General features: G+C 39.7%; 2 protein-coding genes across 5 annotated transcripts in view; one reads left to right on the top strand and one right to left on the bottom strand.

Moving 5' to 3' along the window:
- Positions 1-8,974, top strand: part of LOC135072583 (protein numb) — a 50,974-nt gene extending 42,000 nt beyond the window's left edge. For all 4 annotated transcript variants that reach the window (XM_063966555.1, XM_063966552.1, XM_063966553.1 and 1 more), the window contains one exon: positions 5,749-8,974. In XM_063966555.1, coding sequence (XP_063822625.1) covers positions 5,749-6,015 — 267 coding nt within the window. In that variant the 3' untranslated portion in view covers positions 6,016-8,974. The remainder of the gene's footprint in view (positions 1-5,748) is intronic.
- Positions 8,975-12,973: 3,999 nt separating this feature from the next.
- The window catches only part of LOC135072821 (WD repeat and FYVE domain-containing protein 3), a 36,198-nt gene continuing 21,359 nt past the window's right edge, over positions 12,974-27,812 (bottom strand). Inside the window, exons 34-56 of the mRNA XM_063966858.1 lie at positions 27,515-27,773; positions 26,946-27,094; positions 26,418-26,521; positions 26,145-26,242; positions 25,742-25,971; positions 25,567-25,672; positions 24,801-24,950; positions 22,893-23,111; positions 22,520-22,671; positions 22,306-22,433; positions 21,608-21,842; positions 20,908-21,134; positions 20,580-20,833; positions 20,146-20,286; positions 19,951-20,058; positions 19,163-19,351; positions 17,853-18,135; positions 17,095-17,297; positions 16,761-16,845; positions 16,283-16,468; positions 14,961-15,460; positions 13,890-13,997; positions 12,974-13,138 (exon numbers count right to left, since the gene is read on the bottom strand). Of these exons, the coding sequence (XP_063822928.1) occupies positions 12,974-13,138; positions 13,890-13,997; positions 14,961-15,460; positions 16,283-16,468; positions 16,761-16,845; positions 17,095-17,297; positions 17,853-18,135; positions 19,163-19,351; positions 19,951-20,058; positions 20,146-20,286; positions 20,580-20,833; positions 20,908-21,134; positions 21,608-21,842; positions 22,306-22,433; positions 22,520-22,671; positions 22,893-23,111; positions 24,801-24,950; positions 25,567-25,672; positions 25,742-25,971; positions 26,145-26,242; positions 26,418-26,521; positions 26,946-27,094; positions 27,515-27,773 (4,279 nt within the window). The remainder of the gene's footprint in view (positions 13,139-13,889; positions 13,998-14,960; positions 15,461-16,282; positions 16,469-16,760; positions 16,846-17,094; positions 17,298-17,852; positions 18,136-19,162; positions 19,352-19,950; positions 20,059-20,145; positions 20,287-20,579; positions 20,834-20,907; positions 21,135-21,607; positions 21,843-22,305; positions 22,434-22,519; positions 22,672-22,892; positions 23,112-24,800; positions 24,951-25,566; positions 25,673-25,741; positions 25,972-26,144; positions 26,243-26,417; positions 26,522-26,945; positions 27,095-27,514; positions 27,774-27,812) is intronic.

The following is a 27,812-nucleotide window of genomic DNA, read 5'->3' as shown; positions in this document are numbered from 1 at the left end:
TTTAACATGAATTATCATGAATAATATTAACTACTGTTAATTGTGAAAAATATAAAACGTTAAAATAGCGGTATCGTTATAGCCAATGAGCTACTGTCATAGTGACATTGACGTATTGTCAATGTCACACGAGAATCAAACGTCAGAATAGAGGGACGCGCGGAGACGACTCCGCGCGCTTTTGTGCTAAGTGATGAATTGTATCTAAAATAAGGCAATATAATGTGAAAGATGAGTATCCAGTGTTTTAATTATGAGAAAAGATCTACCGGCCTCTAATAGTTCAGAAGTGAGATCTGAAACCTATGATAGTAACGTGATTTCAAAGTGTTCCAGGTGACCAATGTTTCGTGTTATTTGTCACGAATATTAACACAAAACGCCCACGATTCTATGATTATAATTGAATATGAAGAAGAGAGAATATCAAGGAAACCATGCTGACAAATGTGTGAGATGCAGAAAAGTATTTAAGTACGACAAATGATGACGCAAATTATGAAGATACTCCCTCCGTAACTTGGCTTGTGGTCACGTAAGTGGTGAACAATCTGACTAACGATGGCCCCAGAGCAGGTACGATTCATTATTGCTATCGAATATTCTAACAGCAACAATATTAACACATTTCCTTTTGAGCCAAATAATGCATGGAAGTGAATGAAGCATCAAATGTTATAGGTATTGTCAGTCTTTACTGATAATGCCAGGAATGTGTGTGAAAGCTATGGTATGTGCTCACTTTAATTGCAATGCCTAATAAACTATTTTAGTAAATCAAATTAAATTGAACGGTGTTCATTTGTTCATGTTTACATTCTGCAAAGAATAACTTGTTGAGATTTAAAATCTATAAAGAATAGATAGAATTTGGTCAGATAAATTAAATAAGTTTGGTGATCATGCCCGAGTAACCACTTGGCATTATTTTGGAGAAGAATTAATAATTAGTTTTATTCAAGTAAATTGAAGCTAAGGTCTGTGTTGTGTAAACCAGTTTTAGTATCATGATGTTTCTTTCTTGATGTTGAGCACTATAAGATGAGATAAAATCTATTAAATAGCTTAATTTGTAAATTGAAATTAAGTAAAGCAGCCAGTTATGCTGTTGAACATGTGGTGTATTTTTGGTACTCTTATAGTGATTGATACTTCAATTATTGTGAAACATAATTATTATTATGTTACATGATGCTATATTTTGAGTTAAGATAATGTTAATATTGAACTTTTCCAACTTATCAATTAATTTCTGCTGCCAGTAGTGATTTGGGTTGTATCACTAAAATTGAAAATTAGTGTGGGTGATTAAAATTTATCCAATTATTATAATTAAAAAAAAAAAAGATATAGAATGTGGTACATTTAACTTAAAGAGTATTCTTGTGTACCAGCCATTATTGTTGGTTATTCTTCCCACATGGTGAAATGATTTTAATCTTGAGGTTATTTATTAGCTGTTTAATAAAAAGGTTACTGGTTGTAGCATGTTGTGTGTGCATATTTTTAGATTTGACTTGAGTTTTAGATATGGTGACTTATCTGTCTGCGGGTTGACCCTGTGGTGAGCAAATCAGTCAAGTGCAATACCTGAGTGAAGCTGAACACTGAACAAGGGTACTTCACATAAGTGATTTGGAGTTGGACAGAAGGTAATGCAATACAAAAGGGCATCAGCTGTGATATTTGGTGAATGAAAATGTAATACAAAAGGAATCAGCTGTGATATTTGGTGAGTTGAATTAATGTTTTATTGCAAGGGTTGAGCTGAGACTAGCAGTGCCACTGCGGCTTGGTTGCTTAACTGTGCTTATTCTTGTCATTGGCATGAAATTGCATACAATTAACTTGAGTGTGAACAGATTGTAATAATAAATTGGCTACAGTCTACTGCTAGACTTTAGAACTTCCCAACTGCCGCGAACAGTTTTAAGCAAAAAGTTATTATTTATAATGGTGAATAAGAGAGTTAATTATGTGTTTGAATAGAAATAAATGCTTATCATTGGTCATAAGCATTGGCCTATTGTGTGGTATACTACTGTACTGTGCGAAAGTTAGCTATTTACCCGACTGCGCCAGAAGGAGGGTTATGTTTTTGAATAATGGTATCAATGGAGCAAAGTACTAGCAGTGATCAAATAAAGTTTATATTGGTGATGATTGTGTTGTGTGCTTCCCTGTATGACTGAAACAACAGATACTTGAATATGAAGTCAGTTGCATTGTGGGTGAATTTTGGCCAAGCATGAGAAGAGAAGTATTGTACTTGTTAAATTAAAGTTCTTGGATATTTCCATGAATGCTTGTTCCTATTTGAGGATGGTAAGTTCATGGAAGTATGTGCAGTTTCCAAAGATAATAGTTGGAAGTGTATTGCTGTCAACACAACAATAACAGTAAGTTTATTATGATAAAGTTGCAGTTTGTTTCACTGTTTATTACTGGCATTATTGATGATGATTTATGTAGTTGTGTTATTCATCTTAATATTTTAGAGTTTACATTGAAATATTTTATTATTTAAATAAAGATAATTTTAGCAAATTTCTTATGATGTTGTGATTATGGGAATGGTTTGATAATAATAATAATAATAGGGGTATGATGTACTATGTGAGGATCATACACCAGTGGGCATTGTCATGAAACTGGGTGGACTTTGTCATTTTGTGTGAGATGGATGTCCTGATAGCTGTGTGAGGAGGACATGTGGCATTGTCTTGAAACTGTGTGGACATTGCCATTCTGAGTGGGATGTCTGGTGTGACATCAGGAATTGTGAAGATGTCGTGTCTTGTGTGGGAGACATCATGAACTATGATGTTTTGGCTTGTGTAGCGACATCATAGGGCTGTGTGGCGAGGCGCAAACTGTGTGGAATGGCCTAATCTGTGTGGGTATAAAGAGAAAATGTTAAAAGAACCATAACCAATCCCATAAATCATTTAGGTCCGATAGTATTTATTTTATTTGTATTGCATTGTATAACTTCATTATAATTACGTCATTAGGATTTCACAATGTTCTAAATTAATTCTGAATAATACCGAAGAGAAGAGGCAGTATCATGAGCAAATGGAGAACCTACTGAGAAAGGCATACGCCGGGCGCTGTAGTGGTGACTTCGTGGAAAGCTTCAACGACATCGAGCAAGCAAAGAAGTGATTTTTCAAGTTTACGAAGACCACAGGAAGGCGGTCTTCCATGTCCGGAACTGGAACAGCAACGACGACAGGCTGCTAGCAGTCGCCCCGAGCGGCAGGCGCACGAAGAAAGGAGCGACTCCCCTAGAAGCTCCTGAAAAGCAGTGGCGCCTCAAGACCGGATGGGACGAGCCCGTGCTGGAAGACGTCACAGCATACTTCGAGAAATGGCTGTCAGACCTGCAGATTATGAAGAGACTGCGTATTCCTCGATACTACTACGGGGGGGGAGATAAATGAAACTCCGAGAGCTGCACATCTTCTGCGATGCAGGCGAGGAAGCCTACGCCGCCGTTGCGTATTGGCACCTCACTTACAACGACAGGAAGGACGCGGAAGTTGTGCTGGTAGCTGCGCGTGCCAAAGTGGCTCAACGATATCGAGGTTGGAGCTACAAGCAGCATGAACGGAAGTGCATCGGCTGCCTGTAGAAGACACTATCTACTGGAGTGACTCCTAAACTGTGCTGCATTGGCTGCGGAACGGAAGCCGCCGCTATACACCCTACGGAGCGCATCGACTTGAAGAGATCACCGAGGAGACAAGGCCGTCGGAGTAGCGTTTGAGTACCCACTCACTTGAACGTAGCCGACGTGGCGTCGAGAGCGGGATACGTGCCTACATCGGAAGAGGATGAGTCTGTTGTTCCAAGGGCCGTCGTTCCTCAGAAGACCGAAGTCTGGATGGCCACGGCAAGAAGGCAAGGACGATGACGTGACGATCGAGCAACACTGCATCTCGTCACTGGGAAGATCGAGGATAACGAGACGGTCACATCGGACCTCTCGCTTTGAATATTCTAGAACATGAGAGACAGAGATGGCAATATCGCGAGAGAAAGGGAAGAGTATAAAATAGGGAGCAGGGCATTCCAGCTGACTAGTTTAATTCAGATAAGAAGCGAGTTAAGAAATCAAAGTGGTCGAAAAGAAAAAGTGAAGAACTCAGAAATAAAGCTGTCTACAACAAGTACTCTGCCTTCAAGAGTTATGCCGGTTCCTAGCCCACGAACATGCAGTCCACTGCTCATCAACAGTGAGGGTTCTTTCCATTCTTGGAAGTAGAATGGGTTACAGTTCTATGATTTGGAGTTTATCGGAACCAATAAGTTGTATTTTTGTGGTGGTTGAACAAACTTGATAGAAACCTTGGATAAAGGCCTAATTGGGCATCAAAGGATGAGTTTCGTCGGTGGTAACATTTTGGGCATATGAGCTATGGTGCCTAGATTAAGATGGCATGTGTGTGATCGACATTATTGTCATTATTGAAGCAGCTGATTCTAAAATATTGAACGAAGAGATAATTGTGATAGCGTCTGTATGACCATTGGCGTGGCGCTACTGATTGAGGAGCACGCTGAGCTTCTAGATGATATGGATGTGCTGTGTAATGATGACATAGATGTACTGTGTGATGATGATATAGATGTACTGTGTGATGATATAGATGTACCGTGTGACGATGATATAGATGTATTGTGTGATGATTTCTCGTTTCAGCAGAACCAAAGGTGGTCAGCGTGTGGTGCGAATGGTGGTGGAGAAGGCAGAGTGGATCTAGCCAGGTGCTCAGCTGGATCCCAATACGAGGCGTCAAGTGTGCCATGAGCAGACCTTCGAGGGCGAAGGAATTGCAGGAAGGCCGAACTGTTAATTGTGAAAAATATAAAACGTTAAAATAGCGGTATCGTTATAGCCAATGAGCTACTGTCATAGTGACATTGACGTATTGTCAATGTCACACGAGAATCAAACGTCAGAATAGAGGGACGCGCGGAGACGACTCCGCGCGCTTTTGTGCTAAGTGATGAATTGTATCTAAAATAAGGCAATATAATGTGAAAGATGAGTATCCAGTGTTTTAATTATGAGAAAAGATCTACCGGCCTCTAATACTACTTATTTACCTCTCAGTGTCTTGAGGCAACTTAAAAAAGTACATTCTGTGTTTTTATTATTATTTAAGCAGTTTCTTCCTGAATCATACACAAGAATACGCGTGCGTGAGTCAATGTTCGCTCGTATGTGAGGCCTTGTCGAATAGTATCCTGTAGGTGGGCCATCGTGCGTGTTTTCGATGTAAACTCGCGGAGATGAACAAGCCTGGCTTTATCGTCTAGCTAGAAGATTACTGCTAGACGTTAACCATAAAAGAAGGGAACAACATACGGTTTTGGATGACTTTGCGCAAGCTTAACAAATTGGTCAACCACAGGCTGCCAGGTAGTCCCCAGTACGCTGCGACTTCCTGTACAAAGTTGAGAACCTTTCTTCCCCAACGGTTAATCTGTTGTGTAATATCCATTGCTGATATAATAGGGATAAAAATTAAATAGGTATGCATTTTAGTGCAGCCATTTTTATCTATTTGGTCGATCGAAAAGAATCTGATATCGCCAGAATAACTTAATTTGACAAATCCCAAAAGTTCATATTCCAAATTCAATGCCCTAGAATCGCCTTTCAAATTCGTGTGTGAGTGTAATCTCTACTTTTATACATTAAACGTGAAGTAACTTAAAATACACTTTCCATTCCAGAACTCGATCACCTCTCTAGGCTCGATGAGCGAAGACCCAGTGGCGGCGATGTGCCAGCAACTATCGCTCGGTCTCCGCGCGCTCGCCGAGGCCGAGGCCGAGCCGGTGCCCGTCCGGGCGGCCGCCGCGCTGCCGCATCCGGACGCGTGGCTCGGACGCGTGGCGCGCGCGCCGCCGCTCGCCGCCGCCGGACGCGCCGCCAGCTACGCCGGACACCACTCCACCAACCCCTTCCTAGCGCCCGCGCCCGCCCCCGCTCCCCTCTAAACAGGTGACACCTGACCGCTTGAACTTGAAGCTCTTAATCATTTCGACGAAGCATTAGGAATGTTGGCATCCCTAAATCTATTGATTCCGTCTCCTGGTAGTCATTTGTGGCCGGCTAGGGACAACTCATCGTTTGAAGACGGAAAACTCCAGCTCTGGATTAAATTTTGTGTGGCCCGTAAGCCGTAGCGTAAAGTGAAGATCCTTGAAGCAGTAATGCTTCAGTTGTCGATAACTACTGCGCATTGGAAATTCTGGCACCCGTAAATTGATAGTAGCCGCAACTTAATTTGAGAATAAAAAAGACCGCTTGAAGCCATAATACTTCAGCTTTTGATGGAAACAACGAAGCATTGGAAATAAGTGAATCCATATTAAATCCAGTTCCTATTTCAAATGTACACGATACACGATGTGAAGTCAATCGAGTCTTGTATGGAATTTTATTATTGTGTGCTGGGTATTCATATAAAGATTAAAACGTCCAATATTTAATTATACAGTCGTTATGCTGATTATGGTCACACTTCAACAGAAAGATTTCCAAGGAAGAACATTAATCACGTATTGTCTGATCTAAGCAGTAAGCATAAATATCTGGAAATTAGCGCTTATAATGTGGCTTGGATATTGGAAACTCACAATTTGAGTTACTGCAAATAGTACCTGAAAAAGTGCTTGTAAATATATTTTTCTAAATGGTGTACGATTGCAGTGTTACAAAAACGTGTTGTCATTAACCTCGAAAATTAAATGTTTGATATGATTAAAATAATTATGTCGTAATCAACAAAATATTTATTCTATTAAAATTATTGCCCAATTAAAATATTGGGACTAAAATTGCAATGACTTTGACGTACGTAGTAACAACGAAGAACGTGAGTTTGTACTTAAATATTTAATCGTTCTGATAATCCCATTATTGTTGTTAGGTATTAAAATCGACGAATAAATAGTGATGCCGTCGTTGCTCACTTATTTATGTATATCACCTGTGATTATACATAAGAGAGTGACTATATTGTCCTCTGGACATGTTTTAAAATGTTAATCCAATTTCTGCGCACTTGTTATTAGCATAGAGGCGCTACGCTGTCAGTATTGTGTCGCGTCGCTCGGCCGCTAGAGTTCCTACGACGAACACTAAATGGTGCGACACCCGCGTTGGTCGGGCGACGATGACGCATCAAGTGTGTTTATGCCATTTTACGCATAGTCCGCACTTGAATGTATTAATATAATGTATATTTATGTACGTATATACAAAAATCCCTTGCCAGGAAGAAAAATATTCAACGGATTTGTGGAGGAAACTTATTTATTGAGAAATATACTTAATTATTTGTTAATAGAAGAGTGTGAGTTTATTGAAAATTGCGGCGTCTGTTGTTTGAATTCAAACACATTGAAAGTCTCGGTTGTATTTAGATTGAATTGTTTGTATGTAATACATGAAAAGTAAAGCACAATTTTTTCAAGCTACTAGTTAAGAACGTATCTCAGCCACTAAATCCTAACTCTAACATCGAAACATGCATAGCGAATAACATAAAGATACGCTAAAACTGGCATGTTAAAATAGACACGTTACAACAGTTATGGAAGGAAGTATCATTAGATACGTTCATCACGGGCTTGAATACTATTCTAGCTTCTAACATTATTTATATATCGTTAGGTAAAAATATAATTCAGCTTACGTGCATGTAGATGTACTTAATTATAAACTCGCACTGTGCTTCTGCGTTGCACATCGCCCGCGTAGGCTGTCGTGTCCGCGGAACATTCGTCCATGCAGTATTACTTCGTGCCGGGCGCCTCGTAAACGCGTGGAAACATTAAATGAACAATGCAGTATTTTATTGTTAAACAATTACGTAATTGTATCATAGGGTTTTGGACATATTTTTTCCTTTTGTATATAATTGTAAATTTGTAGGATATTTACTTGTGTAACCCTTCGTGGATCTGTTTTTTATACTTTTTTTATTAATAGCGATTAACTTTAGGGTGGTTTTCGGGTCGAACAAATGATAATGTTTCTTATCTTACGTCTGTTCACTGTAGTAGATGGTGTACTTGTTGTTTTCAAATAAGTATCTATGTTTATGTTACATTTGTTTTGTTATTGGTTTTATCGATGTCTATTGACAAAAGTATTTTACATATTGTTCAAAACCAGACAACAATAACTAACTTGGTCCGTCTTAAATTCATTAGTCCTTATTTGAATGTTTCATAAAAATAACTGCAGTATAAATCCGTCAATAATTTATTTAATTTTTACATTCCAGTTTACTGCAAATGTATATTGGTGATAGTATAGTGGAACTAAACAATGATCGCATATCACTAGCTAGCCTTGCATAAATGTATAATGAATATTATATCGCACGCGTGTACTTACATTTGTAACAGTTTGTAAAATGTACCTTACTAAGAAGCATTGCGTAATGTATCTCGCGCCTTTTATCTACTTACTGAGATCTCCGTAATATTGGGAATGTACTTAAAAATATTTCCTCTTATAGAAAATTATTGATGTTGTGAAAATGTATTATTATTACTCGTTAACAGTGGCACATTATCCGTATGATTAAATTGACATTATTATATTTATTAAAAAGAATACAAAATGACTTCACTCTCTGCCATTCTGCTATTTATTCAAACATATTTTTGACTATATTATACTTACTAGCTCATCAGATTTAAAATGATGATCAGAGATAATAAAAATATATTTCTTAAATCTTATCATCAATACCAGAGGTTTTCGAGTAATAAAATTATTATGTGATATCTGTCTACTGAATTATCCGACATTAGAAATGTATAATGCACTCTTATATTTAAAAGCACCATATTTTGTGAATATTATGTCTGTTACATAAAAAGTACATTAAGTTAGGTTCTTCGGTAAGCTAAATCCGAACGTGTACTTATAATGAAAAAGTGAACGTGTACTTAATTTAGAACCAAAATCATGTCGTTCAAAAAATTCGTTGAATGTTATTGTATATTCTTTCTACAGTGATTTTATCTTTGTCTAAAGCGTGTAAATACCTACGCGAATTGTAGATATTTTAGATAACGAAGAGTTCAAATATTATGAAGAATAATAAATATTATGTTTAGTTGAAAAACATCTTTTATTTCATCCTATTTGCCTACAATCAAGAATTAAAAAAAAAAAACTGTTTGTATGTTTACCTGATTGAGAATCTTTTGGTAAGATAATATTTTAAAATAAAGGTAAACAATGAAATAAAACACCGTATTCGGCTTGCTGCACCATTTAATTCATTTATACATGAATATATTAGTCAACGGCATAAACTTCAGTGCCTACATACTACCTAAACAACGTATATATTGTCTGTAAATTATTCTTCTATACATACAGATCGGGTGACTAAGAAACATCCACTTACATATATTTAAGCCTAATTATATCAAATAGCTTTGTTATGTACTACAGAGACCAGATTCCATCTAAAATTATTTCTCCAACTCTAATTTTGTAAGATATTTAATTATTATTCTTATCGTCTTACATTCCAATCCTTCTAACATCTCTACCAATTTACAAACATAGAAAACTACGTTGGATGATTTATACATCATCGTATTTTGCAAACGCTGTTGTTGATTAGTTTGTTTTTTTCCAAAGTTTCATCAAAATTAATAAAAAGTATTAGTTATGATAAACTTCTTTAAAAAGTGGAAGTTTTAATATTTTTGGTACATAACATTCAGACGTTGGCAAAATTATTTCATATTACTACACTTTAAAACAATGATATTCATTTTTTTTTTGCGAGTTTCAAAAGCACACTGTAGTGTGAAGCACGGTAGATACAATAGCAGTTCCAATATTTATTTATGTACCCTGTAAGTGGATAGGGTTTATGATTACTATATTATGTTTTATGAAATGTATTATATTATTATATTTGTATAATATTAATAAAACGTTGCAACAAAGCACATATTATATCTGTAAAACGTGTACCTATTATACGTTTATAATGTGTCCTTAAAATATAGATTTGTAACAACGAGTATAGTAACTGGGAATGTTACCTAAAATGCAGATAGTTAAAAAGTAAAACAAATACTAAAGCAGAAAGTAACATTAGTATCTAACTAACTAAACACAACATAAATATAATACATAAATATGACTAGTTCATACAATTCATAATGGATAGTTATAATTCCAAAAAAACTGGAATGATAATGACATAATAAAGTTTTATAAATATCATCATTTCACAAAGCTTCTAAAATAATAAAAATATATCACATTTAAATTAATATACGAAAAAAATCATTTCAAATAATTATAATATTAATACATTTGTTTAGTCCTCAATAATCACATCACAATTTAATTAATATCAATACATTAGTTTTTCTAAGTCCCATTCAAACTGAATAGATCGAGATCATAAATAACCAATCTGATTATTAATTTGTAATAAAAATCTTTAGATTCCTTAGATTTATTAATACTGATTTCTATAGACAAAATTTGTAGAATTTTTAATTTATTGGCAAGACTCATTTAAATTGATTTTGTTATATTTTTCTTTAACGTCTTGTTTTGATTATATCATTACATTATTAATATACACTCATGGAACATAACATACTGTTCTTTTAATTCATAGACTCACAACAATGGATATAAACAGGATGTAAGGGATAGGTCTACAACTTCAGTAAACTTAAATCGCTGACTCGAATTTGGGATCATAAAATTACTACATTTTTTCGGAAAATAAATTAAGACACTAAAGACACACATCATAACTTAACATTCCTTGCATCCTGTATATTTTGAGTTTATGCCGTTTTCATTTAGGAAATACAATTTAATTCACTAACACACATAACACGTAACATGTTCTCATAATTTTAGTGTATTTAAAAACCATAAACAGAAAAAATATGAATTCGGCAATTTGTATTTGTCTAAATGTCTTTTCACTACACGCTAACATGAGAGTAGCGAAAGCGGGGCCAGCGTCAAATTAACCACCCCCAATGCGTGCAAGATGTCAATTATTTGCGCCACGAAATAAATCGTTTTAAATGTTAACTGACACAGTCTATTCGATATTATTATAATTATCAATATCATAATAACATTTAATTCAACGCACTCTTGATTGGAACTCGGTAATCTTAAAATTGTGTTAGTATTAGCGAAGGTATCGTGTAAAGATAAATATTGATTTGGAGATATGATTTTCGAAATTAAAAATAATAAATAAATATGCTCTACTTTCCCATACTTCAATAAAAACAGTTCTATTTCTAATGTCTTAAAATAGTAATTTATTGGCACGTCTAATGATGGATTCTTTATTATGATGAATTGTATAAATATTACGATGTAAAATAATATTTCACTTTTTGTGCACGGCTATTAAACCTTATTTTATTAATATTTGTTCGACATAAACGGGTCTCATACGTATTCAATCAGTAAATGGACTAGGAGCTCACAAATATTAACATTAGGACGCTTTGAAATATTTCCACAACAGTTAAATGGATGGTTCCAGTGTACCGTTGACAAAGAATTTAAATAGTAAGAAAAATAAAAAGTATATGTAAATATAATAAATTAAAATTTTAAAATGAGGAAACTAAGGAATAAGAGAGAATTGTTGTGCATCATAAAAAATAATAAAGTACAGTGCAAACTGAAACAAATACAGTCTTCCCCTCGATCGTTCTTTAAATCAAAGTTGTTACATCCATAAATTTTAATGTTAATATACTCATCAATTCAAGCAACAGTGGCTCGTTCTTTTTAAGTCCCTACTTTTTAAAGGAAAACAGTAGGTACGATAAAATTGACTGAATAGGTTAATACATACATATTATTAACTTAAAATACATAATATGTATAAACCAATAACCGTCTCTTCAATATAAACACTTTATTACCCGACTGCGCCAGAAGGAGGGTTATGTTTTTTAAGTTTACCTTTACATGAGGAATACAGATCTGAGGTGGAATTGTGTAAAGCAATCGTAATCATTTGACAGTTCATAACGTACGATTATTCTGTCAAACGCTTTGTTTAACTGACTTTATCGTACGTTATGAACTGTCAAATGATTACGATTGCTTTACACAATTCCACCTCTGCTCTTAATATAATAATTAGTTTTGTACCCGTGATCAACAATAAAGCAATTTGATCGATAGATTACATGATTACTACGCAGGAAAGATACCATTTATCTCGCCATTATCCCACTGGCTTTAGTATCGCAGCAGGGTGATAAGTAGGCGGCGTCGCAGGTTGCGACGCAGAGACTAGCATCATTATCGTTCGAGTTGTTACGTTAGTTTCGTGTCGATTTAGGTGTGGTGATGTATTCTCTGTTGCTAATTGCCATGTATATTGTCGTGGTAGTGCTAGCAAACGGGCATGGGCCAAATGAGGGCTATCGTTTTAGCGCTAGAGTAGAGTAAGGTCCTGTCACTTGCTAGTAGCGAAGACAGTGGCACCAACTGGTGAGCGCTAAAGTGGTAGGAGGACTATCGCATTTGCACTTATCAAGATGGCGCCACTGTAGAGTAAGGTCCTGTCAATCGCCAAGGGTGCCAACTGTTAAGTATAAAAACGATAGCCCTCATTGCGCAGATAGAAAGGTCCCAGTTCCGCAGTATATTCATGTACATCTCACTCGGCTACATGTCTTTAGTATCGCGTCGGTTGGGGTGGGAATCTACACCGCTTGCCGTGTATGTTGTTGTGGCAGCGCTAGAAGACGCGCACGCGCAATTTTCTGCGCAGATGACCCAGACTTGCAGTATACATAATATTATCTTGTTGAGATCGTTATTTAACACAATTTAAAGATCGGATGGTTTCTTAGAACATGTTCATCGCACCAGACGTCGCTCCAGTTACTTGTAATGGTTAGTTTATTCCTTCTTGCCGTGTATGTGGTCGTGGCAGCGCTGGCAGACGCGCACGGGCCGCAGCGCGCGCAGGCGGCGCACGGGCGCCTCGTAGCGGCTGCAGCGGCCGCAGAACACGCGCCCGCACTCGCGGCAGTGGTGCCGCCGCTCTAGCGCTGTGAACCGCACCTGAAAGGATATAAAAGGTATAATATTTAAGTACATATACAGTACTAGCTTTCCGCCCGCGGCTTCGCCCGCGTGGAATTTTGTCTGTCACAGAAAAACTTTATCGCGCGCGTCCCTGTTTCAAAAACCGGGATAAAAACTATCCTATGTTCTTTCCCGGGACTCAAACTATCTCTATGCCAAATTTCATCAAAATCGGTTGCGAGGTTTAAGCGGGAAAGCGTAACAGACAGACAGACAGACAGACAGAGTTACTTTCGCATTTATAATATTAGTTGGGATAGGCTCTGGCGCGTTGAGTTGACACGTCGCAGTAAACTGTGGCCTAATTCACGTAACAAAAATTCAACAACATGCAAGCGATTTGATCGCAGGAGTCACTTTTCGCATTCACTATTAATTTTTGCTCGATTTAGATTTAATTTCGTTTTTATGCGTATTCAATCGTTGTCTCTGCGGTATTCACCTATTACCTATTTTGAAGTTTGGTTTAATCGGATGACAGTGATTAAACATCAAATGACAAATCGCTGAGTTGCGATCCTATCAAGTAAGCCTAGGCGCAGACCAACGATTTTTTGTCGGCCGATGGTTTAGTTAATCAGTATGGGCGTGTATTGAAGTCATTGGAAGTGCGCACGTTACGAATTACCGATTGATTCTTCATACACATTAGAATCGGGCCAAACGATCGGTATATGTTAGAAGAGGTCTAGAACACTGTTTTAATATGAGGTTAGTTATTTATTACCTGACACTGTGTGCAGTAAGGCGCGGTGTCGTCCCGCACCCAGTGGTCGGCAGGCCCGCCTTTAGCGCCTGACACGCTCGACATATCGGGCGCCGACCAGCGGAATATCTGAAACATTTACATGATTTTTAGGTCAACATTATGAAATACATTTAAAAAATAGATGTTCTTAAATGCAAAAATAATAGCAATTTTTGTTACTTGATTCATTATATTCATTCATTGGTGTACCTAATAAATAAATAAATAAATTTATTTTTGAAAAAAAAAAAAAGATTTCGATCGAACACCCCAGATTAGAACCCAAACAATATTAAGGGTGGATTCGACCAAACAAGAGTAAATATTAATCTCAGAATAAATCGTCAGTTATTCGACCTTTTGACATAATTTTCTCATACTGAAACTGTCAATATGCCAGTAATACCAGGCCTGTTCATCTCCGCGAGTTTACATCGAAAATAAAACACGCACGATTGCCCCCTACAAGAGTACTATTCGACAAGGCCTCACATACGAGCGAACATTGACTCACGCACGCGTATTCTTGTGTATGATGGAAAAAAATAAAGAAAATGGTGTACTAAATACTGTGCAGTATTTAACTGCCTAAATAATAATAAAAACACAGAATGTACTTTTTTAAGTTGCCTGAAGACACTGAGAGGTAAATAAGTAGTTAATATTATTCATGATAATTCATGCTAAATCATGTATTTCCTCCGCCATTTTCTGCAGATTGGCACCTCACGTCACATCATTTTACCGAAGTCAGCCCTGTAGCTTCGGCGCAGTACCGATCACTGACGTTTGTCAACAAAACTTCTGACAAACTTGCTTGATTCTTGAGACAAGCTAAATTACACCATATTGTTAATGACATTGAGCATACATTTTTTTAAATACCTTCGCGAAGTAAAACTTCTGTACGTAGTACTTATTATTATTCTGTGGTAATACCCTAAGTTATTCTCGGATAACATTTGGTCGAATCGGGCTTAAGTGAATCAAATCAATCGAATCAATGTGACATTGTGTAAACATAATAATGTGTTGATGATAGTTAGTTACCCGTCCCCTGGCGTCTCCGACGGCGAGCCCGCGGCCGCTCTTGGCGGCGGCGACGGCGGTGACGGAGGCGGGGCAGGCGTTGTCGCGCCGCTCGTACGCCGTGTGCATCGTCAGCTTGCCGCGCAGCACTAAAGGACTGTTGATGATGATAATGATGATGATGATAGTTACCCGTCCCCTGGCGTCTCCGACGGCGAGCCCGCGGCCGCTCTTGGCGGCGGCGACGGCGGTGACGGAGGCGGGGCAGGCGTTGTCGCGCCGCTCGTACGCCGTGTGCATCGTCAGCTTGCCGCGCAGCACTAAAGGACTGTTGATGATGATAATGATGATGATGATAGTTACCCGTCCCCTGGCGTCTCCGACGGCGAGCCCGCGGCCGCTCTTGGCGGCGGCGACGGCGGTGACGGAGGCGGGGCAGGCGTTGTCGCGCCGCTCGTACGCCGTGTGCATCGTCAGCTTGCCGCGCAGCACGAGCCGACGGACCCACTTGCGGGTGCATTCTGTGGGAGAACAAGTAGGCGTGAATTTATATTAGCGCGATACATAGTTGCCAGATGAGGTGGTCACTTAGTGTAAAGAGAATTGTTACAAATCACTGCTATCAGTAGTTTTAAATACGTATCTTACAAGCGTGGGGGCTAGGTCACTTGTAAATTATTTCCCAGTTGCTTCCAGTGGGTGCAATGCCGACGGGGTCGTAGGCGGCGCCAGCACCACGAAAGAGTCTGTAAGACTGGTGTGGTTTTTGCTAGTTAGAAATCATCGGCAGCGCGTCTGTCGCTGCTAGTTGCCTAATGTGTAAGCGCTCTAAAAAGCGCTAAAGTCCCACGTTACTCTTGCTGGTAAGTGTCATTGAACGTCGTTCTTCCATGAGGTTGAGGGTGTGGTCGGTTAGCTTTTGCGGCCGATCTTCACGAAGAGGTCTGAAGAATTTAGACACACCCGCTTGGACAGTTTCTACGAACTCGATATTAATCTCGTCCACTGACTCGCAGTTCTCCAGGCATTCAAAGCGATTTGACAACTCGAGCTGAAATCTCTCGGAGCGCTCGCACACTCACTGCGGCCACCCGTCGCACAGTCGCGACAGCAATATAATTGCGCGCGAGCGATAAGGATGGGGGGTAGCTTGGGGTCATTGGACGAAATTTTATCTGCTCGGCGACCGGACTTTAGCCCCCTTATTACAAAAAGTTAGTCTCAGGGCTCAAAACCCTGGTTTAAAATGACATTTAGTATGGAAATGTCGTTTTAAACCAGAGTTCCTCCCGGGTTTATTTTTTTTTGTAATAAGACACTTGAAGCCTAAATCATCAAAATACCTGTGTCCTGCGAGGAAACAGCGGGCGCCGGAACAGGCGGAGTGGGCGGCGCCAGCACGACAAAAGAGTCCGTGAGGCTGGTGTCGCTCTTGCTGGCACGCAGCCCGGCCTCACCCGCCACCTCCATGGACGCAGCGCGGGACTCGGTCGAACCGGATTCGCTGGACTCGCCTATGCTGCCCCCGCCTGGAAAAGATAGAAAATCTTTCGTTTGGACCGAAAACACACGAAAACAAACAAAAAAATAGATATTTTTACGAATAGACATGGTAGAAGCATGATAATAGATTAGAACCAAGAAATTACTAAAAAACTAAAGTAAATATTCAGCTGGAGGGGTTTTCGGCTTAATAATTTGTAAGAAGCAAATTCTTCAAAAAATATAATTGATTAATCATTAAACAATCTCTAAATTAGATCTTTGTTAGATATGCGCGACAAGACTAATGCATAAAATCTTGAAAAAAAAAAAACTTACTTTTCCTGTACAAAGGGTTCCCCTTCGACTTCCTTCTCAGTACAATGTTGCCTTGTTTCTGCAGCTTGTTTCTGTGAGCACCCTCCTAAAAATAAAATATCCCATTATTTTTGCTACATTATTTACATTAATTTTTACATATATTCGCACGGGTACGTGCACGGGTTTCTCCTCAGTCAACCACTTGAGTAGCGAAAAAATCTAAAGATCGTGCTTCGTAGCTCGTGCGTTTTTTGGGTAAGACTTGCGATTAGCAATACTATTTTATTATATTAACTGTCATGAATCGCAGCAGTGGTCTGTCGTTGGCTAAAAAGAAGCCGTATTAAATCACCTTTTCGGCCTCCAAGTCCTTTTCGTTGTCGTACTCCTGCTTGGCCTCGTCGCACGAGTCGACGGCGCGGTCGCGGCTACCAGTATATTCCTCATTGTCGCTGCAGATGTCTTTTTCCTCGTGTCTTCGCGCAGATTCTTTAGCGCTTGTTGTCTCGCACGCGTCTGATAGGGAGCTCTCGGAACCTGACTTCGTTAGGTTACCTGTGGAATTAATTAATGATAATAATAAATTAGTGATTCTTTCGTAAACGTAATTTGGTTTACCATAATATCAAATCTGATTTAAATGTCGAATATCAATAGAGACTTTGTCTGCTTTACCAACTTTAATCAACTAACATAAGTGCGACATTGACATTCACTTTAGGTAGATCTCATCTTTATGATATCCTACCACAACATAATGAAGGAAATCTTGATGTTTACTATAAACTTACGTACAGGCTTTTTTAATATTTAATTTATGCCTGTAGCCTAACTAAAGAAAAGCTGAATCTATACTAATATTATAAATGCGAAAGTAACTCTGTCTGTCTCTCTTTCACGCCTAAACCACTGAACCGATTTTTATAAAATTTGGCATAGAGATAGTTTGAGTCCTGGGAAAGGACATAGCATAGTTTTTATCCCGGTTTTTTAAACAGGGACGCGCGCGATAAAGTTTTTCTGTGACAGACCAAATTCCACGCGGGCGAAGCCGCGGGCGGAAAGCTAGTATCAAATATAACCAAAAACGCGTTTTTAAACGAGTCTTACCATCTGCATCTTGTGATAGGCTCATCTGCTTGACTAGTTCCTCCACCCTCTTGATAGCTGCCTCGGTCTTGGCCGGTTCGTCTTCAGTCTTTATCTCGCTCTCCGACCTGCCATCGGTCTCGGACTTGAAGTCTTCGCTCTCCTGGACCGACAGCTTGCTTTGGTCGGCGTCCCTGTCTACGTCCAGCGAACTCGTCGTAGGCTCTATGCTGACGGCTTCTAAGCTTTCCTGATGCTCTTGTTGCTCCTCAACTGTTTCTTCTATGTAGTCTATGGACCACATCTGTAATTTTTTTAATAATGTTATGATTATTTGACACGTGATTATATTTCGTAATAGTGTCAGCACGAGAAACAAGCTACGTGTATTATTATTCTTACTTTTATTTGTATGGAATCAGCTGAGTATGACGTCACATGACACGCGACAGTCTAGGGGCGTGTGTTGACGAGCTGGTTTCTATACGGCCAGGCGCAGGCTCGTCAACACACGCCCTAAGTCTGTGGGCACGAAATTGGCGACGGCCGAGCGATGGCGGGACGACGCGACAGTAGAGCGGCGGCGATGCATACAACAACATGACAGTATATGGTAACGCGCACGAAACATGACGATGACGGTGATCGCAATACTACTCCTCATCGCGCCGCTCCGCCGTCGCGTCGCCCCGCCATCGCTCGGCCGTCGCCAGTTTCGTGCGCGCAGACTAAGTATAATGGGATGCTGCAAGTTCTTTTAATTAATCTGTAAATCAACGTCAGAAGATATCGAGCACCTGCTCCGAGCGCTCGTGTTCGCTTCGCCGTATCCACCGCACCCCGCATAATTTGTATTTTGTGCTATAGATAGACTAAAGTCTGTTCGCCGAGAGTTGATAAAAAAAATTAAATATCAGAGGTTCTAAACTCATTATAAATTGCGGCCCGCTAATTATTTTTGTCGATATAATGAAAAAGTTGGTAGATTATTTGGCCTGACCTTTTTTTTTTTTGACCATTTATAAGAATGTTCTAAAAATACCAATTATCTACCAAAATCTACTAAACGATTTCGCACTACTAAATCATCGTTCTCTTTGCCTCAAATCTACCAAAAAAGTAGAAATCTACTAAAAGTGGTCACGCTGTGGCCGCCGCCGCCCGCCGGCCGGGGCGCTTGACGACAGCTTCGTGGCTCGTACGTGCGCGTTGTGACAAACGACGTCCGCCATACAGAATGTGATAATTAAGCGACAGTCGCTATTGCAAGACATTTCATAATATTTATCAACTCTCGGCGAACAGACTTTACAGTAGCACTATATGCTCACCCGCACGACGCCGTCGGTGGAGCCGGTGATGACGACGTTGAGCGGGTCCCACTCGCGCGTCTGGCTGAAGGCCACGCACAGCACCTGCTGCGAGCGCTCGCGCCCGCCCACCGTGTCCACGGCGCCCAGCAGCGTGCCGTTGATCGACCACGCGTATAGCCAGCTGCCGCTGCAGGTCGCTATGTCGCCCTACGATGAAGCGAAACGATTAGCTGTCAGAACTAATTTTATTTTTGCAAGTAGGCTTTTAGAAAGCATTTTAAACGTCCCAGTATTAACCCTACCACTGTTTCGGGACAATTAATAAGCCAGTGCTGAGAAGATTCAGCGCAAGTTACTCAATCACTGTTATCAGCATCTTTTTCAAGGGTTGCAAAAAGACAGACAACATCGAAAACAAAACACGCGCGGCGTTTGGTGGCGCGCAGTTTTAATTCGATTCGAATTCACAAAGCAGATGGGTGTAATGTGTAATGAAATTCACCGTGTAATGTAACACGGATTCTACATGTGGGCGGCACTGCGAGCTTTAAATGTAAAGTGCTGCCCATACTATTTCGATTACATTACACGATACATTCCATTACGCGTTACACCCATCTGAACCCGGCTCAAGGGATTCAGGAGTGAGCAGTAAGTGACGTAAGCGCGGATCGTATTGTTCACCTATTGTAAAAAAAACACTATGGAAAGAAGAAAAAATACGCGTGGCACGCTAGATGCTACAAAAAGCTACTGTGTTAGCCCTATCACATCACATAAACACTAATAAATACTTCAGTACTTACAGTAAGTTCGTCGATGGCTAGCGCCGATACGGGTGGCGGCGGAATGATGCCTTGAGGTGGAACTAGTTGACGTATGAAAGCGCCCCGCTCCACGTCCCATACTAAGACCTAAAGAAACAATTAAAATTAAAATGATAATGAATCCTCTTGTAGAACTGGATAAGATTAAATACTAAGGGAGATAAGACACCATACCTGTCCATCGCGACTGCCACTGACCACCAAGTTGTAGGCCGGGCTCGCGGCTAAGCAAGTGACGGCTTCTTCGTGCCCGTACAGACACACTTTGACAGCGAGTCGACGCCGGCGGGCCCAGTATTGCCATACGGTGACAACCTGAAAATAAATGACCCATCAATAGGAAATATCACTGCAATAGTTGTCGCTAGAGTGCAGCACTAACGCAGACCGTAAAAAGATTTTTGACAAGTTATTCAAACATTTTTTTTTTTTCAAAAAATATTTTTTGAGAATAAATACGATATCACGCAAAATGATGAAAAGTATTTTAGGACGAAAGTAATATCCTGGGAGTTCTGTCATAGAACAGATTAGCTCTCAACGTTCCAACATTGATTTGGCAAAAACATATCCTTATTATGTAGTCATCAGTTAATTAGGTTACTCACAGTACTGGTTCCAGCAGTAACGATGGTTTTGGCCGAAGGACAGACACAGGCGACAATTTCTCCACACGCTTGGGCCACAGCCTCGCACACAAACACCGCTTTATCGTTGTCGTAGTTGCCTATACGCAGCGAGTGGTCCGCGAATCCCCACGCCACGTACTTATTGTATGAGGGAGGCATAAGCACTTTGTTTTGTTCGACAGCCAGTATTGCCTTTTCCGTGTACAAAATCTGGCCTACTGGGCCTTTCACCTCTGCGAAAAGGAACATAGGAATTATTATATTGTCCTAGAGCAATTCTAATTCAGAAGCTACGAATATATTTTACCTTTCACAGGTTGTAACGAAGGCCGCAAGTTCTCCAAATTGTGAAAGAACAATTTCTCAGGAGGCGTGATTCCTTGCGATGGAATGATATTGTTTGGATCTAAAATTGTCGAGCTTCGCTGTGACATCTTCTTACTTGGATGTGCTTTCTTAAAAAGCTGCTTTGGTATCTGCCCGAAGTTGTTTATGAAGCCGATTGTAGCGTTTTTCTTTAGAGGATCGTCGATGCTAAAAGTAAATAATAATAATACATATATTATACGTAACTATTTGCTCTGCTCATGCGAGTGAGTTTTCTGTGGGTATCATACTACTTTTTTGATGTTCATAATCTGTTATAGATGACCCACGCTGAACTGTCCCACCAAACTCAATGACAGGGGGGCACTACCATCGTTCAACTTTATGGTTTCCAACATGGCAAAAATCGGAACCAGCGATCCGGTATTGACGGTAGCGCCCCGCTGTCAATGTCATGGATAGGACAGATCAGTATTTTGGAACTATATCTGGACTAGTTGACGCAGTGTAGAAGTCCATGTTGACACCACCGATCAATTGACGTACTTTTAAAAACTGTCAAAACGAAACTCTCCCGTAGATTTTGTATGGAAATACAAGCATGTGACGTCACTATTTTGTCAACTCAAAAAGTTGTGATTCTGAATTATTGGGGAATGGTGTCTATTATATTGACTCACTTGTAAATATCCACGTTGCCCTCATAAAACAGGTGATGGAACACATTGCAGGAGTCCACAGCAGGTTGTCCTTGCTGCTTGTACCCGAAGACCAGGTCTATCCAGTGGTGAAGGCGGTGGGACACGTAATCCGACTCCAGGGCTGCGCGGTGAAGCCGAATGAACTCACGCGGGTCCCCACGGGCCCACGGCGGGAGGACCACGTCGCCTAGTGCCACCCCTGATTGTTTGCTACCTGTTGGCGTTCACGAAGTTATTTAATCACGTGTTTCGTAATTGAGTCAGTTAAGACGTAATTAAACTCCGCATGAAGTTTTAAATTATCAGCGTAGACGTAACATAATGCCAAAGCGACGCTTTTAAAACATTACAACAAAATGTCGCTGGAATTAAGAATATGTACGAAGAAATTAAAGTTTCGTGAGTTAAGTTTCACGCAATGACGAATATTCACGGCATCTTTATAATTTTTTATCAACTAAGCTGGATCTTTATGTTATTGTAAAACGTAGAAGCCAGTGGCGTAACTACAGGGTGGCAGGTCTGGCAAAATGCCACGGGCCCCTGATCATGGCATATGCCCCCCTCAATAAACTTGCCACGGGCCTCGGATGGTATAGTGTAACTACGGCACTGATAGAAGCCCTTTTGTCAAAATACACATTATTTAAAAATGAATATAATGCAAAAGATCTTACCTAAATCAAAATTATTGGAATTGACTAGAAATTCTGGCAAATAAAAGAATTCGGGTATAAGTTCTTTCACGTCCGCCATGTTATGCCGAGATGCTGAGTTCCAGGCTTCTTTTATGGAATGGAACATTCTGTAACAAGTGTTTTACCAAATTATTAATAAATTAACTTTCTTATGTGCTTCAATAACTATAGTAGGTAATACAACTTTTTATACCTGTCTGCTAAATCAAAGTGGCCCCCTTGTAACCTCAGAAAGTGTTGCGTGAACGGTTCCATTCTGACAAGGTATGAACAGACGATCATGGCCGACGAATAGTGCGTGCCATAATGGTACGGAGGCGTTTCACCGTGAGGATCATCCCATTCCTTGAAAAAACAGACAAAGTTAAATACAAACTTAAGATGTAAACCATGCGACAAAAACGATAATGCGAAGTTTCGAATGTTGCCATCCTTCTTAGGCAAAGCGAGATGCCAGCACGAGCGAAGGTGTCAGATAGACCCGAATCCACGTAAACAGCGTTTCGGAGTAGCCCTGCTGATACTTTAAGGTAACAAATCGATGGAAGTTAATTCATATAACATACCTTATATCTCTTTCGGAACTGCTCCAGTCTATCTGTACTCTGAGCGCCCATGGGCTTAGTGAGATCTCTGAAAGTAGCTGGATCGTTGAGGTCTAGCTCTAAAGAATCGTAATCGGCCAGGATCCAGGGGAACACTGGGTATTGCATCAGATCGTTGTAGGACCGCCCAGCGAGGGTGTTCAAATGCATCAGATATTGGAAGTTAGATATCTCGCCTCTCTGCAAATAGAAAATATAAAGTTTATAAAAAACAGATTTTGGCATATTCATTGTTATAATCCCACGATCGTGAAACGTCAAGTGGCAAAAAAAAAAACTAACAACCCAGTATAGAACATCTTTAATATAAATCCTACGAAACAATAATTATGAAGTGACAGTAAGTTTAGTAATTATCAGTTTTGAGCATTAGGTTTACTATTTACGAGTATACACCGTGTTACTTTGCATTCTTGCCATATTCACAGAGATAAAAGTAGGGAACAATACCTATTATTTAAGATAAACAAGACACTCCCATAAAGAAAGTACACTAAGATTTTAGTAAATTTGGTTTTTCAGTACAAATTGGAATAAACCAATTTTGTCTCGCACGTTCTACAGGTGCAAGTGGAATAAACCTAGTGGGCGTGGCCTAGTTCTTAATAATCTGTTGATTTATGGCTCTGGGTACCAGCCTTTTTATCCAGTCATAATAATTATTTTAAAATACTCTTCAGTTGATTTCAGATTTCCCTTTCTACTTTACGGGCTTAGGACCGTCAAAAATACGTAATAATTATTAGGGTTTTAATTAATTTATAACATTGTACCCTATTTTTACAAATTAATAAATTAAGTATGAAATGAAATCACCTTATTCACAAGTAATTATTTATTAAAAAGTTCCTACTTACAAAGTTTACATACTGCGAAGCAAGTGTTCAAAGTGGCCTCCGTTCTGATCATCTGATCAAGGCACAGTCTAGCACTGCAAAGCGTAGGTTTTTCGCTTTAATTTTCGCAACACATACACGTTTTGTCTCACAGTTTCACTAAAACAATCCTTTCGTGTAACGCGTTTAACACTGTTTATCTCTTCTGCGCATACCAGTCGTTTTAAGTCACTCCAAAAATCCATTGGTGTCAGGTCCGAGGATCGTGGTGGCCAAGCTACTGGACCCCTCGTCCAATCCACTACTGACCAAACGTATTATTCGCGCACTTGACGTCCTTATTGTGGGGGAGCACCATCCTGCTGGTAGTAGAGCATTTGGTGTAACGCTAAGGGTACGTCATCAAGCATTTCGTCTAAGACGTCTTGCAGACACTCCAAGCACCATTTTGATTAAATTATTCGTTGTTTGAATACGCTTCAGACATTTTTGTATTATTTATAACGTGATTTGTGATTGATGGATTTCTCAGTTTTTTACAAGTGTCAAAAAGACATTTTAAAGACAATAGATTGCAATAGATACCTATTTAAAAATACAATAAAAAGTAAAAAAGTCTCCATCGCCATCGCCAACAAGTGATGTGCATGCGTTACGATAATTAGTGGTGTGTTTAACAGATTGTCGATAAAATAAAATAATCAAGTTAAAAAAAAAAATTTTTCGGGCATCATTTTTTTACGGATTTGTGTTCAGTATCAGTAATATAGTAACCTCTGTAAATATGGCAAGAATGCAAAGTAACACCCTGTATACCTCTTCTGCACTATTACATATTACCGTTTATACTATTTTAGTAGCACCCGTATCTACATCAGTAAGATAATGATAAATTGGGCAATGTTTAAAAAGTGTAAATTATATACGGACGACAGCAATTAGGTTACACATATTTACCGTAAATTAGCCCATATTTCAACTACATAAGGTGCCAATATAGCTTGACATCCCAACATCTCTATATCACACTTACCAGCCACCGCTGCGTGACAGACGTGTCGCCGATAAGCGTGGCCAGTAACCCGCCGCCTTGTTCGACAGCCACCCCTCTCTTCTGGCCCGCCACGCTGCCAGCCGCACTGTCCGCCATACCTGTTGCCAGCGCCGTGAATCGGCTGTACACCTGAAGAAAGAATTCCCTTTTGAATTGAAGGCACTTACCAAATGTAGCTTGAAAACACTTCGTGGCAACATTATTAAGAAGTTGTCAAGGAAACTCAGTAATTTGGAATGGAAAAAATATTAAATCAAAATCAAAATTTTCTTTATTTGTTTAGACTAATTAAATTAGTTCTTGCAAATCGTCAAATGCTCCTAAGGAGCCTATACATGTCTCATTCTTTTTTTGCCCTACCAGCGCTTCGAGAGAAACATTTGGCAAGTGCTGAGAAGAAGCGCCGCAACAAACTCAGTCACCACTGTCTGCCGGTTTAAAAATATAAAAAAGTAGGAAGTTACAATACATTCAGAAGCAAGTTACTTACCACGCGCTCCCGTTGATAGAAGGTGGCCTTTAAGACGCCCATCTAGTACGAGACCGCGTGGCAGTTTTGAATATATTTATTTAGTGCCGTGCTAATTTCTAGGTTAATTGTTGCGTTTTGATACATATATATTTTATGTCAGGTATATCTTTCCTTGACCAGTCCCCGAAGGCAGCGCCTGTTCACAGACATGACGTGTGAACCAGCCATCGCTTCACTCGACCATAATAGACCATAAATAGAACTGCAACTGACCTTATTCCGTACTTTTCTTGGAAAAGCAAGTAGGTAATTTCTGCCATCACTCGAAAACACCTCAAGGGCAATAGGTTGCAACAAATATCTTCGTTTGTGAACTTCCCTGTAAAACAAAATGAATTAATGCAGACTCATTCAACGTAGAAAAACTAATGTTACAGTCAAATCTTACCGTATGTCTTCATAGAGAAACTTCGAACACTGTCTTTGGTTACTCCTTTGAATACCCTGACTGGGTAGTATGGGCTCGTAGTCGTCAGGACAACTATCTAAATCCCTGATTTCTCGATTTTTCAGCAACGTAAACCCATCGATGACGTAGCAATGCTCTCGGCCAAACAATAATAGGCCTTCTGTCGTGTCCAGACCTTGTATTCGCGCACAGCGGAACATGTGTGAGATCTAAAAGTAAGTTAGAATAGGAAATGAGATCTAAAAATTTTAATGAACTTCAGTGTGAAAAAATATTAGTTATGTAGATAAGAAAATGTAATTTCAGCCAATTTAGTAAATGTAGCTGTATGTTTAAGATTGACAAAATATGAGGAGACACTAATGTAATGAATGTTTTATACCTTTTCATGATGTTCTAGCAACCTTAGCAGGGTCTGATTATCGGGGGGAGGTGGTTGGGCTTCATCTTCATCTTCATTGTCAGGCCCATCTTCATTCGCTATATTATACATTTTAGATTTAGAAAAAAATAATAGCTTTATAAAATCCAAGTATTTCTTGTGTCATGATCAATCCGTGTATTTCTTTGACATAATGACTAATGTGACCAATCTATTACAGGAAAATGAATTAGCAAAATCTTATTGAAATAAATGTGTGAGTACAGAACTTACTTTCGCTGGACGACTGGTTGGTGCCGCGACTCACAACGCCGCTACTGACTAGGGCCGAGGGCGAACCGTCTTCATTGGATACGTCTAGAGATTGGTCCCTATTGCTATAATAAACAAAACAATACTTTGATACACACATTGAAAGTCAATTATAGCTAATCTTATTTACTCGCTGGAACAATGCATTGTTGCAACTAAGGCCTGATTTTCACCAAAGCCGAAATAAATATGTTTTTGAATGACCAGATTCCGATATTTCTAAAACACGTCTCTGCTCAGTCGCTACGGAAATCTGATAGGATAACTTAAACTTTCGCGTTGCATTTCAACCGACAAATGTTAAATGCGTATCGCGTTAAAACCTGTGTTTAAATTATTTAAATCTGATTGGTTATTCCAACACATCTCCTCTCCTTCTCACTTTGATGAAAACCGGACCTAAAACGAACTATGCAAGTGACTTACTTGTAGAATATCTAAGTTATCTCTGACTATTAATCTTCGAAGAAAGAAAGGTAGCCTCGTTACCTGTGATCTTCGTCCTGGGGGACCTGCAAGTCCTCTGTCTCCGTGCAGTCGGCCTCGTCCAAGGTGTTCCCCGCCGTCCGCCACTGTTGGTACACTCGGTAATATTCCTTGCTGTCCAGGCTTTGGGCGACTTTGTACTTTAGTTGTTTCTAAAAGAATAAAAATGTTATTAACCGCTTGAGTCCCAGACGGCATTAATTAATGTCATAACAATTGATTATCTATTGTGTCTAGATTCGTGGATCTTGAAGGATTAAACATAACAATATTTGACATTAACCAACCGATAGTTTTCATTTAGAATTTTAGATCAACGATTTCTTTATTTCAGGACGGGTGAGAGACACATACACTTGTTCTGTTCTGTTAGACAACAGTTTAAAAGTGGATAACATGATACGTCACATCGAGGGCTAACGTGTCTTCCAAGGCACACGAAATCTAATGTTTCACCGATTTAGGAAACGAACAAAGAATCTTCGAGTCCAATCGAGACTCTCACTGGATCATGGAGGCGGTATATCAAAATGAAATGATAGAGTATTGTAGATTACGTCTATGCTACTCACATTATCAGGGTTCTCCAGCTCAGGCCGGTACGGGTAATGAAGGTAGAAGGCATGATTGTGTCTCAACATCTTGCGCATGCGACAGGGCCCCTCCGTGCAGTCCAGGGCCCACTTGCGCAGCGGGTCCGGCCTGGCGGGGCCCCACAGGGCCCGCTCGCGAGTCAACTCCCGCCACGCGCCCGCCCACTCGGCTTGCACGTAGCGAGTGGTGTGCGCTGACGTTTGCAGACTCGTGCGCACTCCGCCTAGCCATGCGCATCTGGACAGAGGTTGATTCATGAGTTTATGCGGCACATAA

This window comes from Ostrinia nubilalis, chromosome 6 (genome assembly GCF_963855985.1).
Source record: "Ostrinia nubilalis chromosome 6, ilOstNubi1.1, whole genome shotgun sequence".
NCBI classification, from domain to species: Eukaryota; Metazoa; Arthropoda; class Insecta; order Lepidoptera; family Crambidae; genus Ostrinia; species Ostrinia nubilalis.
This window is presented reverse-complemented; position numbering and strand designations above follow the sequence as displayed.